General features: G+C 36.9%; 1 protein-coding gene across 1 annotated transcript; it reads left to right on the top strand.

The window, feature by feature from the left end:
• The first annotated feature begins 1,774 nt into the window (after positions 1–1,774).
• LOC306992405 (NXPE family member 4-like) lies at positions 1,775–13,574 on the top strand. The gene is made up of 8 exons (XM_079601249.1): positions 1,775–1,848; positions 1,940–2,001; positions 3,183–3,542; positions 3,763–4,119; positions 5,827–5,894; positions 12,719–13,134; positions 13,212–13,282; positions 13,388–13,574. Exons 1-4 carry the CDS (start codon positions 1,812–1,814, stop codon positions 3,781–3,783), a joined length of 480 nt encoding a protein of 159 aa, XP_079457375.1. The 5' UTR covers positions 1,775–1,811; the 3' UTR covers positions 3,784–4,119; positions 5,827–5,894; positions 12,719–13,134; positions 13,212–13,282; positions 13,388–13,574.
• Positions 13,575–15,155: the final 1,581 nt, after the last annotated feature.

Here is a 15,155-nt window from a genome sequence, read left to right as displayed (position 1 = left end):
GTCCATCATGAGTAGTAATGGCCATGAGGTCACTTAAGCAGTAGTCAGGTCGATGATAGTGAAATAGGTAACCAGAGCAGAGGTTAGTTCAACCATGTGTGTCAATGGAGTCCACAATCACTGCTTTATTTGGCTCTCTGAGCTCAACGCACATCTTAATTTTACCTGGCTTTTATCTGCGTAACAACAATTGGTGACACCCATGCAGTGGCGTCAATGGCTACATTTACATGCAACTAAATAATCCGGTAGTAATCGGATGGACGGCTCGATCAGACTGAAAAGCCCTCGTGTAAACATCTTAATTCGATCCTATTGAAAGGGGTTGTTTATTCCTTTTCTAATTCCTTTCTTGATCGGATTGAAAGCCAAAACTGAAAGGACTGCGCATGTGCAATGATGTTGAAATAGCACAATGACGTATGATGTGATGAAAGAGCTGTTCTTCCTGTTGAATAAAGTGTCATATAAATGAGTGTCCTGTCATTCTAAAATTCTCCTTTCACTGTCTGTGTGAAGTGGAGCAGGGCAATGTCCCGGCAGATTTTGTAAGAGTTCATACCATCAGCCCCTCCCTGGTACCCTCTTGCTCCACATATTTTAAAATGTATTTATCAGTGTTCCTTAGGGTGACCACCTGCTAATAAGCCCAAGGGGGGACAAGGGGCATGTTTCTGACGGACAATGTGGGACACTGCCCGGCGCGGCGGTGCCCCCACCCCACGGGCAGACTCACTGATAGTGGTTTACCCATTTCTAGAACATACCACCTTACATGGTATATTAATAATGCCCTATTCCCCTAAACATGTGTAATTGCTGATGTATGCTCATGAATAGGCCAACCAATGTGTATTTTTTTTTCTAAATAAAGATTCATAATATTTTGAACATTCAATGAATTGACAGATACACTTACCATTTTTTTTAGCTATTTATTTTTATTTATTTTTCATAATTTTATAATATAAAATTATAGGATTAACAGGAATTGTAGTTGTTCAACACCACAGGAACATTAAAAAAAAAAAAAAGTCTTAACTCACACAACTCCAGAGGTTTACGGAACGAGAAGGGGGAGGAAGGATGGTGAACTTGCATGTTAGTAAAGGCAGGCGCAGGGAAAAAAACTGTTCAGTGTTCTGGGGACACCTTTAGGACTCAAACCTTTTCTCCAGCATCTGAATCAAATAAGGAAGAAAGATAAGAGAAAGCGCGCATCTAATTGGAAAACGCGCATCTAAAAGTTCCTTCCCAGTGTGTCTGGTATGCAAGTGCGTGCGCTGTCATGACAACAACAAAAAAGTTGACAACAACCTCAGCAGTTCAACTGAGGGGTGGGTGTGGCAACAGTAGAGTGCTGACCTGTCAAGTTCTGTCAATGTCACTGTCAATGTTTGTGGCTGCCTGGGGCTCGAGGATATAGAGCAACCAACTTTTTTTTTGAGCAAGCATTGAGTATGCGTGACACGTTCTCAAAAAATGTTGTGAAAGTGCAACAGAGACACAGCGTTTAAACTCTTGGTGGATTTTTGCTAACAATTTAATTGCTAATAATAATTGCTGAATTCCGTTGTTCCCATAGCAAGAATAAAAACAATAAAAAAAACAGTTAGAATCTAATGTTGATCAAATCAAACAAAGCCAAACTGCCTAAACCTTGTAGCTAGTGATCTTTCACATAATTTGGGGGGAAGGTCTCATTTTCAGAGCAGTCTGGCCAGTTTAACAGGATATTGGTTTGGAGTTGGGTGAATGTACTTCACTCACAAGCAGACTTAAAATTATTCTAAAGAGCAACAGACTTAGCCATGGTCGTACCATCCACAAAAACATCAAATCCACCAGGTAATCAGTAGTTTATGAACATGATATTTGTCAAAAAATAAATAAAAAAATCTCAAAATTTGGAAATTACACTTTTTCTGTGTATCTTCAGTCCGCAGGTTAGGACAATATATATTACTACTGGCATGTTTTCTTTGGACATCGTCCTGTCTGGTAAGTTCAGAAGAAAATGCATACATTAAAAAAATCTGACTTTAAAAAAGAATAAGCGTTTATATGAATAAGACAAAAGGGCTGTGTGCATTCAGCTCTAATTGTCAATTCCAATCATAAATCATAAATCTGCTAACAAAATGCAGAATTTAATTTAAGACAGTAGAAATGTGCTGTACATGTATAGGTCTTAGCAGGAATCAATGGATTTTTTTATGTTTGACATTTATTTTTATGTCTGAAAAAGTTGTCTGAACACGTTGTGAAGGACTTGTTCTGACTATTAAATTTAGTTTAGAAAATTATAGCTGAAAAACAAACACCAAAAAGGAATAATAGGCTAAATAGGAATTCCTCTTTCTGTCATCCCAACTCAAATTGCAATTCAATAGGTTACTTCAATATTATTTTATTATTATGGTGTAATACATATAGACTTATTTTTATTCCTGTATGATCTCATAATCGATAAAACATTTTACTGAGAGTCGATTATCTGTTACTAAGTTAAATGAACTTGTCAAAAAAACTAATTTCGACATTTTCGTGTCACAACAAGAGTTTAAAGACAACGCCTTCTGTATGGATTGCATAGTGGAATGGTCTATCTGATGATGATCAACATTCTTAGCATTTGTGAATAACTGACTGCTGTAAAGAAGTTCTGCATCAGTCCTGCCCATATAATTTGCAGGTGGGACGGTGGGGCATGTCAACACCACTTTTTGCCAGGGTGATTGTCCTTACCACTTTTTGAAACATTGTGCGGCACGGATGTAGCCTACCTAATACAAAAGAAACATCTCCAGTTAATTAGCTATTTGTTTGAAACTGAAATCGGCGAAATGCGAGAAGCAACAAAATGCGTACACAGAGAGCAGCCAATCGTACAAGCAGACTTATGGGTCAAAATGCGTGCCGAGTACGAAAAATGCGTACATGTTGGCAGGTATGGAAGCGAGTCAGATGAGAACTCAGTTCCCTGTGCTGTTCCATACTGACTTGTTGTGTAAAGGCAACTTATGTTTGAGCTACTGTACTGTAGGCTATATACTGTAGATTTCACCAACCGCCTAAATATCCACATATCTTTTCTAGTATTATCCAGAAAGTATCTTTATCCACAATGGACATTAAACAGAGTGGAATTTGGTGTGATTGATATCCTGGTCCTCTCTCAGGTTCTATGGGGATTGAACGGTGGGATTCAAAAAAGACCATTTCAGCTCCTCAGACCTAAACCAGTTCCTCGAAATAATGATTCTTCACCCACAATATCCACTCATGACATGGGAATCAGTGAAGAGGAGTGGGATAGGCTACAGAAAGCTCTGGACTGGCCCGGTCCAGATCAAGAAATCACTCAGCTGGATCAGAGCACAAGCCCAGTCCACTCAACTTTCTCTATTGTGGGACTCAAGGAGAGTTACAAAGTGGGAGAAAAAATATCTGTTACCATCACAGCCAGAGACCACAACAAGAACCTGAAAAGATATGGAGGAGATTTTTTCAAAGCAAAGCTATTCAATTCAGAGCTAAAGGTGTGTTTGATTTATATTATTTTATAATAATTTTATTTACAACATTTTATATATTATAGTTTTATAGGTAACACTTTATAAAAACTGCACGCTATTAATCATTAGTTAAGCATTAGTAAACAGTTAATTAATAATTTATAAAGCATTTATAGACATTAAAAAGCAGTTTATAAATACAGCTTACAATTGTGATGCAAATGTGGTCCTGTTGTTGTAACAGGGAGCCAGCATGAGAATGTGAGTATGAGGTGTGATCTGGCTCAAAATCTTTCCACACCAATGTTTCAGTTAACCCTCTGGGGTCGGCAATCACGCCGGCGCACAATGTACCCGACCTTCTAACAACGTTTTAACAACTCTAACAACTAAAAAAGGTTGCTTTAACTACGTTGTGTGGTGAAGGTTGTTACAGCGTTGTCACAATGTTGACATTAAACCACCGTGTGCCTATGGTGTCTGGACAACCACTGGACTACATAATGTACTCGTCACTGCCCTGAAGCGTGAAAATCAGCCTTTTAAATTCCAACCACCTGTTGGGCTCATTGTGTTCTCATTCATCATCGATCAAGGATACGTGAGTATTACGTTTATTTTAGCCTCAGCTATCAAACACAAGCTACAATTTTAATTTAATGTGACTAATGTAGCCTCGCTCGCTCTGTTTTAGTTTTTGATTTGATTTGTGGATGTTTCTCCGTCCGGTTACCGACCTTTATTGGCCGGCTTTCGACTACTGTCTGCCATACAGAACCCAGTTTTGTTCATTAAATGTTCTGATCTGCCTTTGCTTTTTATGTTTTATTTATTATACTTAAAATAAATTTGTATATTCGTTTATTTCTTTTTTTTTTCTTTTTTCACAAATGACTTTTGGAAGTGCAATTTGATTAGCCTACCATATGCAGTTTTAATAAAGTTGAATTAACGAAACCTTCTGTAATTTTCTCTACAAAGTGTACACTTTCAGTTATAATTAGGCTAATTTACTGATAGCCCCATTAAATAATAATAAGGATAAACAATATTTAAAAAGTATAATAGTTATCCAACAAATTGCTAATTGGGGGATACATATCTAGCAGCATATAAAAAAATGTCCGAACATCGTCTCTCAGTTGCTGAATGTCGCGCAGCAACGTTGCTACATCCCTGACGCGTCTTACAATTCTACGTTGTTACAATGTTGCCATAGCAGAAATGCAACGTGCCAGAGATGTTGCCACAACGTAAATGTGTTTGCTGGGTAGCAGCTGAATAGACTTAAAATACTGTGCTTTCTGCCTCTCCATCTCGTGAACTTTTTTTTCTTGAGCACGTCTCTGAACATAAACAAAACTCAGCGAATACTTGTCACACATTTATGAGCTCTATATCTTTATATATACATTTAAGTGTGTAGTTTTAAATTATCTGATTCAAAATTAAAACAAATATTCTCTAACTAATTTGTATAAAACCAACAAGATATCCAGTTTCTCTAACGCTTGCTCATTAGTTTTAATGTGACCACACCCACACGCGCAAAATATATTGACATGCAATCGTGCACGCGTCACACGAATGCGCTCATTACCTCAAAAACAAAGCGCCAAACTTCAGTCCTCTGTTGTACGTCGAGTTTGGAAGACACGCTAGCTGTGAACTTATTGGATTTACATCAGAAGAAGATGAATGCGATTTGAAGACAATAAATATTTTAAGGTAAGAAATAATTCCGAATTATATAAGTTAGTGTTATTGTTGCATAAACTTCACATTGCCATTGAACTGTTGCTCGTTGCTTCAGTAAATGTTCTCTGCACGCGCTGCGAGTTTGAGTCAGTCGCGCAACGTGCGTTTGAAAAGCAAAATGCACCATATTTTTACTCCAATCTCATTTCATAACGTCATATCGATTGTAAACATTTTAAGTAACATATGATAATCAATATAGTTTTCTCTAGTGTAGTGTTACTGAAGTGTTCCTTTTTAACGATGCCTGTTATACTATTGTTATTATTATTTTATGCAGCCCTGCACGTATATGCCTACAAGGCACAACAAACCTGGTGTTTATGATATATATATATATATATATATATATATAGTGTGTGTGTGTGTGTGTGTGTGTGTGTGTGTGTGTGTGTGTGTGTGTGTGTGTGTGTATTTTGTAATTTTAAAAAATCAATTTTAACCAGAACAAATCTAAAATGTATTCCAGCAATTCAATTGTGCAGCCCTAGTTTCTCTTGATATCAGCATGTTTACAGGTTTTTTTTTTGTTTGTTTTTTTGTTTTTTAGGTACCAGTCCTGCTGACTTCGACATGAGACATGGTAAAGTGAAAAATCAAACACCTTGGAAATGACAGGTATGTACTATGTTTCAGGAACGGCACAAAGGTGTGTGACTGGTTAAGTCTCTGTCTTTAGTTCAGTGTGTTAAATAATGTGTTTGAAGTTGTGGCCATTTGAAGGTAGGCACTCAAAAAAATTCAAAGTGGAGAAATCTGCCTCTAAAGATTGAGCAGTTCTCACCTCTCTGCTGCTGGGAGTGACAATAGGGCTCATTTACATCTCATTTAGATAAGCCATACCCCCTGTAAAGCTCCCCCTGTAAAGCTGTAAAGCACATGTTGTTTTATTAACATTAAATGGATAGTTCTCCCCAAATGTTTAGTTAATTGTCATCATTTACTCTCTCAAGTTGTTTTAAACCTGAATATGTTTCTTTATTCTGTTGAAGTTATTTGGAAGAATGTGGGTAACCAAACAGTTGATGTTCCCCAGTGACTTCTATATTTATTTCCTATGGAAGTCAATGGGGACCAGCAACTGTCTGGTTAACCACATTCTTCCAAATATCTTCTTTTGTGTTCAGCACAATAAATAAATAAATACAGGTTTGGAACAACATTAGAGTGAGTAAAGAATGACAAAATGTTTATTTTTGGGTGAACAATCCCTTTAAGGACAAGCTGCATGTTTACTATTAGGGCTACTGTCTCTTTAAGACCTGAAAGCAACGCGTCTAATATGTACGCATAATATGACAAGCAGATTTCTCTCAATTTAGACATAACCAACTTTCTTTATGTAAACCTTGAGTGTATTTGACAGTATTAGCTCAAAAAGACTCGAAAGATAACTTAGTCCAGTATCCAGGCGCTGTTAGACAGGCTTCTAGTGCATGTGCGCGTCGGCTGTTTGCGCGCAGAAAAGCGCATTATAACAGCGCTTCAGCAGCGAATGACATGTTTAACCGGCAAGGCTTTAAAGCACATGCAAATAATGAACTTTTGAGAACTGCAGTGTCCTGTTCCTCTGCGTAAACATTTAATGTGAGTATTAGTCGCGTTGTACACTGGGCTGTTGAGACGCAGACTGCTACAAAAGCACGCAGCATCTTGCTTGCAGCAAGGATCACAGCGCAACTTTGAACTATATCGATGCGATATGATCTAATTCCATATCCCATTTAAAAAATATATCAATATATTTTTTATATCGATATTACATCGCCCAGTCCTACCACGCTGTTCCCTTGGAGGGCGGGGGCAATAACAAAAGAAACAAAAGCCGGCTTATCCAGTATGTGTAACGACAAACTGAGAGGAAACAAGTGCGAGTGCAAAATATGTTTATTGAATAATGAATACTCTGGGTAGATGACAGGCAAACGGATTCCTCCTGCGGGTATCGCCAGGAACACAGCTAGGAGGAGAGCGTGACACAGGGGCTGAGACAGGCGATCCGTGGTGAGAGTGCAGGTGAAGAGTCCGTGGTGAATCCGTGGAGAGATCGGCGGTGAATTCCAGTCCAGTGCAGTGCAGTACAGGCGAACACGAGGGAGAGACAGGAACCGGCACGCAGACGAGGAACATCAAACAACGATCTGACAAACATGAGACGGAAGACAGGGCATTAAATAGGCAAATGAGATTACCCTCAGCTGTCACTAATCAGATGATCAGTGACCGCGCCCACATGAAACAATGAATGAACCGAGACACACCCACGCCCTCACACACACACGTAAACACACAGACTAGAATGAGACAGTGGATCTACCAACCGTGACAGTATGGAAATACACACAGACAATGACACGCCCCTACTGCGAGATAAAATCTCACAAAACAAGCCGATTTCAACCTAAAAATGTACAATTTAAATATACCAATATTGATATCTAAAACATGGAGAGGCTTCTTCGTGATCTCAACTAACAGATTCTGCAAAAAAGCGAAAATCACCACTTCTTTCTCATTTTGCTCAAAAGTTGTGCTGCCGACTTGTGTCCTTACTTTCCGTGGCGGGTCACATATTATTGTAGCAGAGTTTGTGCTGAATACAGTGTAATACGAGTTTAGCCATGAAAATGTCACAAGTAACAGAAATAAGCATAAATGTTAGAGCATGTCAGAACACCTCCAGGACCCAGAAAACCCCTCAGATTTTCATGGTTAATGCAAATTGTGATTAACATTGTAGCCACATGGCAATTCTATGCTCCTGAAAATGGTTTTACTGCAGCTATATGGAATAAAAAGGAGACAAGGAATATAAAAGGAATATAAAAACAGGGGCGATTCTAGGATTTTTTCAACTGGGGGGCACAAGAGGGGCCACAATTATTACAGAGGGGCCATTCTTATGTTGTGTATTTATGTAGAACTGTAGATATCCAAATCATTTCAAGTTCAGTAAGCTTTAAAATCAGCAATAAACAGTGATACCCTATTATCTTTTAAAGGGCACCTATTATGACATTTAAAATGTTCCTAATGTTGTTTAGGGAGTCCCCAACAACAGTTGTACATGCATGCAATGACAAAAAACACTTTTGTTTTCGTATAATATGCATTTATTTTTACCTGATTTGCTCACCGACTCCCAAATGATTCGTTTAACGACTCGTTTTTCAAACCCCTCCTTTGCGCAACGCTAATCTGCGATTGGTCAGATGACCCAGCAGTGTTTACAGAGATAATACTTATTTTTAACATGGAGTACAATGATGCTTTTATCAATTAAATTGTATTATAATAATGATTATAGTCCACTGCTTTATAGTTTGTAGTAAAAAACGAAAAATAAGATAAATAATTTAATGTTATGTTAGCGAGCATAGCCCAGAGTTCATATTGTAAAAGCACAATCAGTCTTTGTTTGCGTTAGCCCGATGCATAAACATCACGTTTTTACAAAAAAAAAAAATGCAGTTACGTTACAGTTATTACTCTATTCTTTAGACAACTCCGAAAACAACGACAAACAATTCACATATCTCAATACAATTGTCATTGAAGACCTAGAAGCTAAACGGTGCTTACACAACAAACAAAATAATTATTAAGCATGCTACATAAAATATAAAAGCAAAAATTATTAATAACACTTACAGGTTGTGATACGGAGGAGGAAGCTGATGCAAATACACTTGGAACTGAACCTTCCTTCAATATCAGCCGGCTCGCGAATCCAAGTTTGATTGCATTTAAAAAGCAATCGTCTTCAAAATGACGCAAACAAAGCACAAGGCTCGGACTATACTTCTGTGGTATAGTGAATTGTAGCCACTTAGTCTTCAAATGCTCCTCCTTGGGCAGATGAAAAAAGTTTGCTTTTGAGCCGCACTTCAGAACACAGCGTCTCGTCGCCATGATATTTTCCCTGCTGGCCTTGGAGCGCAATAAGTGGGCGTATCGTATTCAAATAACTTGACAAGTTGACGTCATCTAGTCAGAGAAAAAGCTTCGGTCTTCTAACGATTCATAAAAATGACTCAGAGTCGACTCTTACTTTTGAAAGACAATAACTTTATATACGGTGCACTTTCATATTTCAAACTTTGCAGGATGTTTTTGTTCACTTAGATCTATGTTACACACTACATGAAAGGTAAATTTCAAAATTCCATAATAGGTGCCCTTTAATAGCAGTTATTCACTGCTCTAAATCAAAACAATAAAATACAATTTATATTAACTTTTCACTTTACAAAAGTGAAAGAAAAACTGTAATAAATAAAATAATCCAATGTATTAGTGTGCAACTCACAAATAATAATAGAATAGCCTTATTTATATAAATGCATAATTATATGAATCATTCATATAATAAACACAATTAATGAATTCATATAACTGTAATAAAATTTTATATAATAAATCTTTTTTTCCCACATCCTATTCAATTAGCATATCAGCAGTTGCAATAAATTTGCATTGATGAATAGACCAAATCTACTTATGTAGAGGAAGGCTAATTAGTCTTGAGCATATTGATTGTAAAATATCATATATCAATAGGCTACTTTGTTAGATAGCTACTTTTTCAAAAAAGGTAGCTTTAGTTTAACGTAAAATATGTGAATTCTAGAAACAGTTTAGAATGGCTTAATTAATCCAGTGTTATTTTAGTATTAATTATTTATTTAGCTATTTAACCCTTATGTGCTGTTGGGGCTGTTTTCAGCCACGAACATAACGAAAGGATGATAATTTGAACAATGCACAAGGGTTAATCATGCATTTTTATTTATTTATGATTTTTTTTTTTGAGAATGTTTCTGGATGTCATCAAAGGACGTTTTGTCACTTCTGTGAAAACACAGTACACACTACACACCAAATTTGAGACTCATTTCATTAACTTTGTTTGACACACGATTCGCCTGATTGTGCCACACAGCATAGCAAAACAAAACTACAATATCTTGTTGTACAACAAGAAAAGTAAACATCAAGATATAGAAATTACATACAACTCTATTTTAGCCTCACAACTGTAATACTGACCAAACAAATAAACAAAAACAACAACAACAAAACCACTGTCCTACAGACTAAAATACAGTGGATGTAGTTCATGTATAATGTGGCTTATAATAGGTTTATGTTTCTGGTGTTTACCCAACAAACAATATTCGTAGATTCTCCTCTAACGTTACCCATGTTGTTCCGCGTCATGACTCATGCGGTCACCCGCGGTTACGAGTCATCCAAAAATATTTTTAATGATATTCGGGTCGCGGTCGGTCGGGTCGTTTGAAATAAAGATGCCAATTAAACATTTGTCATTTATATAGTAGGCCTAGACACAATGTTCTATGAAATACATAGGTCTACTTCACTTTATTGGCTGAATAACTGCGCGAGGATGACGCACGAGCAGTCTGCAGAGATGAAAGAGGGAAATCCTTATTTACCTTTTGAATGTTGAGCGCGTTATTAACTTTTGAATAAAAGCTGACGCGGGACAAAATGCCCGATTTCCCAACACGTTGAACTGAGCAATGCCATTGTGCCATTTTAGGCTACTTTTAAACGCATATAGCTCAGTAATGTCAGTTTATTATAGGCTATTTGCTGAGAGGGGGGCGGGGGGATTTTTGTTGGGAAAGTCCGGGGAGAGACGCACAAGTCGATTAGACTGGATAAACACATGCAGCATCTTAATTGTTAATAAAATGAAACGAAATAAATGAATAAATCAAGCCTTTATTACAAAACACTAGGCTAGCCTATATCATACAGCATTCAGAAAAATGCGCACCCCTAGTTCCTCCGTCTATGGCCTAATGACGCTACGATAAGCATTTACTAGCTACTTAAAAAAAACGCGAGTCAGGAAGCGGGTCGGGTACAATATTTTCTTTCTTTTTTTTTGCGGTCCGAGTTGCGGGCGGGTTAGTTGAAAACGTCGGTCTGGTGCGGGTTGTTTATACATTGACCCGCGCATCACTGGTGGGGGCACACTGGGGGGCCAATCAGTTTTCAGGAGGGGCCAGTGCCCCCATGGCCCCTCCCCTGTCTACGCCACTGTATAAAAAGGAGACAAACAAATTCAAATTAGTCACACATGCAACTTGAAATTGCTATGCAATTCCAGTAAATCAATTATTCCAGTTTACACAAGATGCATAGCCTAGAATGCATAGAATATACAACATTTTAACCTAAGTGTTTTCATACAACACTTACAGTAAAGCAAGCATGTGTTTTAAAGAATAAACTTAAATATAGCTGCAAGCAGCGATTACGGGCCCAAGCCGGTGGCACCGCCACCCTGGTGCCTTTAGTTACACTAAAGGCACCGGGCTGGCGCTGCCACCGGCTTGGGCCCTCCATCGCTGCTTGCAGCTATATTTATTTATTTATATATATATAAATATAAAAAGCCGCCACCCTGTTGCCTTTCGGGTTCCTGTGCACGATGGGCAATAACGTAACCCCGCTTTGACTGTCGAGAAGAAGTCTGCTTTAGAGCTTGTATCAGTGTGAGTCTTTCTGCTCCCCTCCAAACACACACAGAAAAGGGGGGGCTGTCTGTGTGTGTGCCCTCCCTCCCTCCCTTTCCTCGCCACGGCCAAACCATTCCAGATATCAAAAATCCGACCCAGCATTTTTTAGAGTGTATGAGCGATGTGTTGCGCACAACAGCAAATGTAATATTATTCAGACATAGTAATAGTTACTTAGTGTGCTAATAAATGCGTTATTAACATGTATTTATAGTGTAATTTAGGGTTAATTCGGGTAGTTATAAAGGATTTAGTAGTGGTCACTTAGCAATTTTTTTGTGAGCTCATCAAAAGTGAGGACTATTTATGCCTTGTAAAGCATTTACAAAGGAGATTTAAAGGCTGTTAAATATTTCTATGCTCTGTATCACTGTTGTGTTTGTTTCCTTTTTCTGTTTAAAAGATAAATGAGCCTTTAAATCTCCTCTGTAAATGCTTTACAAGGAATAAATAGTCCTCACTTTAGATGAGCTCACAAAAAGACTTAACTGACCACTACTAAATGCTTAAATACTACCTGAATTTACTACATTTACTTACACTTTCTAAGTGATCTTATGAACCACTGACAACTCTTAAATAACTGGTTTGAAAATAATGCTATACTTAATTTAGAAATTATTAATTGATCATTAACAAAGTAAGAAAATACAATTATTAAACACATTATAGATATCTTTATAAAACATTTATAGCTGTATTTATAAACTGCCTATTAATGTTGATTAATGCTTTACAAATTATGAATTAAACTGTTTACTAATTCTTAACTAATGATTAATAGTGTGCAGTTATTATAAAGTGTTCGTTTTATATGCTTTAAAATTGGATTTACCTACAGACATTCTTTTTCTGCATTACACTTAACCTTCTCTGTTCTTCTTGAAGGCGAGTGTGTACGGGGAGGTTGTGGATCACCGTAATGGGACTTACTCTGTAGCTCTTCTTCTGCCCTGGGAAGGTCAGGCACAAGTGTATGTACGTCTACAGCACTCCAGTGAGGTTGTGCAGATTCTTAAAAAATACAGGAAGTCCTCATTCCCACGCAGCCACTATAATGGCTACTTTGAAGGGCCAGGACCCGATAAAACCAGGATCCGTGAAGTAGTAGAATGTAATCTTAAGTGGGGTGCAGATGGAAGTTGGAGTAAAGGCAACTGCTGCTGTGAGTATAAGGATGTAAAAACAGGGACGGTGTGGCAGTGTGAGAGACCAAAGCAACTTTCTTGTGACAAACTGGTTCATCACTCTTACGGAGTTTACGAAAACCCATTAAATCCTTTTGAGAAGCAAATTTTCACAAAGTAAGTGGGAAATGATTCAAAATGAATTACAGAGGAATTGTATAACTAGAAAAAGCTTCTTCTTTTTTTCTTCACAGGAAATTAACAAATGTTGCTATTACTGGAGACACACAAATCATAAATGTCCTTCCCAACACTACAGGCATCGGTATGTTCATATATCAGGACCGATATAATCTAAAATCAAATTTAGTTGTTGCAAGTTACCATAAATATGGTACAGTTTCTTCAGGTAAATGTTTATTTGCTTTAGACACAATGGAGAGATGCAGATCAGATATGACGACTCCAGTTCCTGCAGGCTTTTATCTGAAAGATGTCTGGAAGTCTTTTTTTTTTTTTTTTTTCAATATGTTTATTGTTCTTTTCTCATTTTATAACCACAGAACAAGTACACATGCTTACACCCTTTCACATATACATCTTCAATTTACACTTCTTAAAAGAAAGAAAAAAAATCTTAAAAAAAAAAAATATATATATATATAATAATAAATAAAAATAAAATATAAAAATAATAATAATAAAAAGAGATAAGTAAATAATAAAACATGAATTTGTTACAAACAGTGTTTACAGAGTCTTTTTCCGTACGATCTACATTCCCAGTTTACATGATATTTATGTATGGCTCCCACAGCTGATCAAAGTCTTTCCTCTTGCATTTAGCAATATAAGTTAGCCTTTCCAGTCCGATACAGTTTGATATCTCCTTTATCCACATTTTCATGGATGGAGCATCCATACTCTTCCAGCATAATGCAATAGCTCTTCTGGCTTGAAGCAGACCAAAGTCTATAAGTTTAATCTGTCTTGGTGTTTGTATAAAGTCCATTGGATATATTCCAAGAATACAAAGTTTTACATTCAAAGGAATTATAATGTTAAACATGTTTGACATACATTTTATAATCTCCTTCCAGAAGTTTTGTATTTTTGGACATTCCCAGAGGCAATGATATAATGTACCTTTATTATCCAAGCATTTAGAACACACATCTGGAATATTACAGGACATTTGATGAAGTTTGACAGGTGTTATATAAGTTCTCATTAACCATTTATATTGAAGTAATTTAAACCTTGTATTTATTGTCTGTGTTTGTGCTTTAAGACATGCATATTTCCAGTCCGCCTCATCTATATCTTCATTTATATCCATTTTCCAGGCATTTAATTTGTCCAATGTTGATTCAGTACTGTGTTTGGCCATTAAATTATAGTACACAGATACGTGACCCTTGCCTTCTAGATTTACAAGAGTTATTTCTTCTAATTTTGATAAAGATGGCATACAGATTATCTGTTCTTCTTTTGATAACATGTAACTTTTCAACTGCAAATACTTAAAAAAATGCTTTTTGGGGATTGTATATTTCTGGCACAGCTGATCAAATGAAAGTAAAACACCATCTTCATATAGATCCATAATTTTCTGAATGCCTCTTATATTCCATAACTTAAATCCACCATCTTTATTACCAGGTATAAATTGTTTATTACCCCAAATAGGAGTAAATTGGGATAATCTCGGCATATCACCAATATGCTTATGTGCAGCGTGCCAGATTGAAACAGTATTTTTAAGGAAAGGGTTTTTTGTTTTCTTCTTCAATGACTTAATATCTTAGGAGTATAGATACATTTTTAATGGCATATCTGGGATGGACTCTTGTTCAATGTCTACCCAAGCTGGAGGCACTGTTGTAGAAAAATTGTTTAATGCTGAAGTCAGCTGGGCAGCCATATAGTACCATCTAAAATTCGGAAGTTGAAGCCCTCCCCTTTCATAGGGCAGGTGTAATAGCTTAAGGCGAAGTAGCTTTTCTATCATTCCAGATAAATTGAGCAATTAGTTTGTTAAGTTTCTCATAAAACATGTTTGGTAATGGCAATGGGAGTGTTTGAAAAAAGTATAAGAATTTGGGTAGAATAGACATTTTAATTATGTTAATTCGTCCGATCATGGATATTGGTAAATTTGACCACTTTTTCAATGCTTCAGTGGTTCTTTCCACCAG

This window comes from Phoxinus phoxinus (genome assembly GCF_949152265.1).
Source record: "Phoxinus phoxinus genome assembly, chromosome: 24".
In the NCBI taxonomy this organism is placed as follows: domain Eukaryota; kingdom Metazoa; phylum Chordata; class Actinopteri; order Cypriniformes; family Leuciscidae; genus Phoxinus; species Phoxinus phoxinus.
This window is presented reverse-complemented; position numbering and strand designations above follow the sequence as displayed.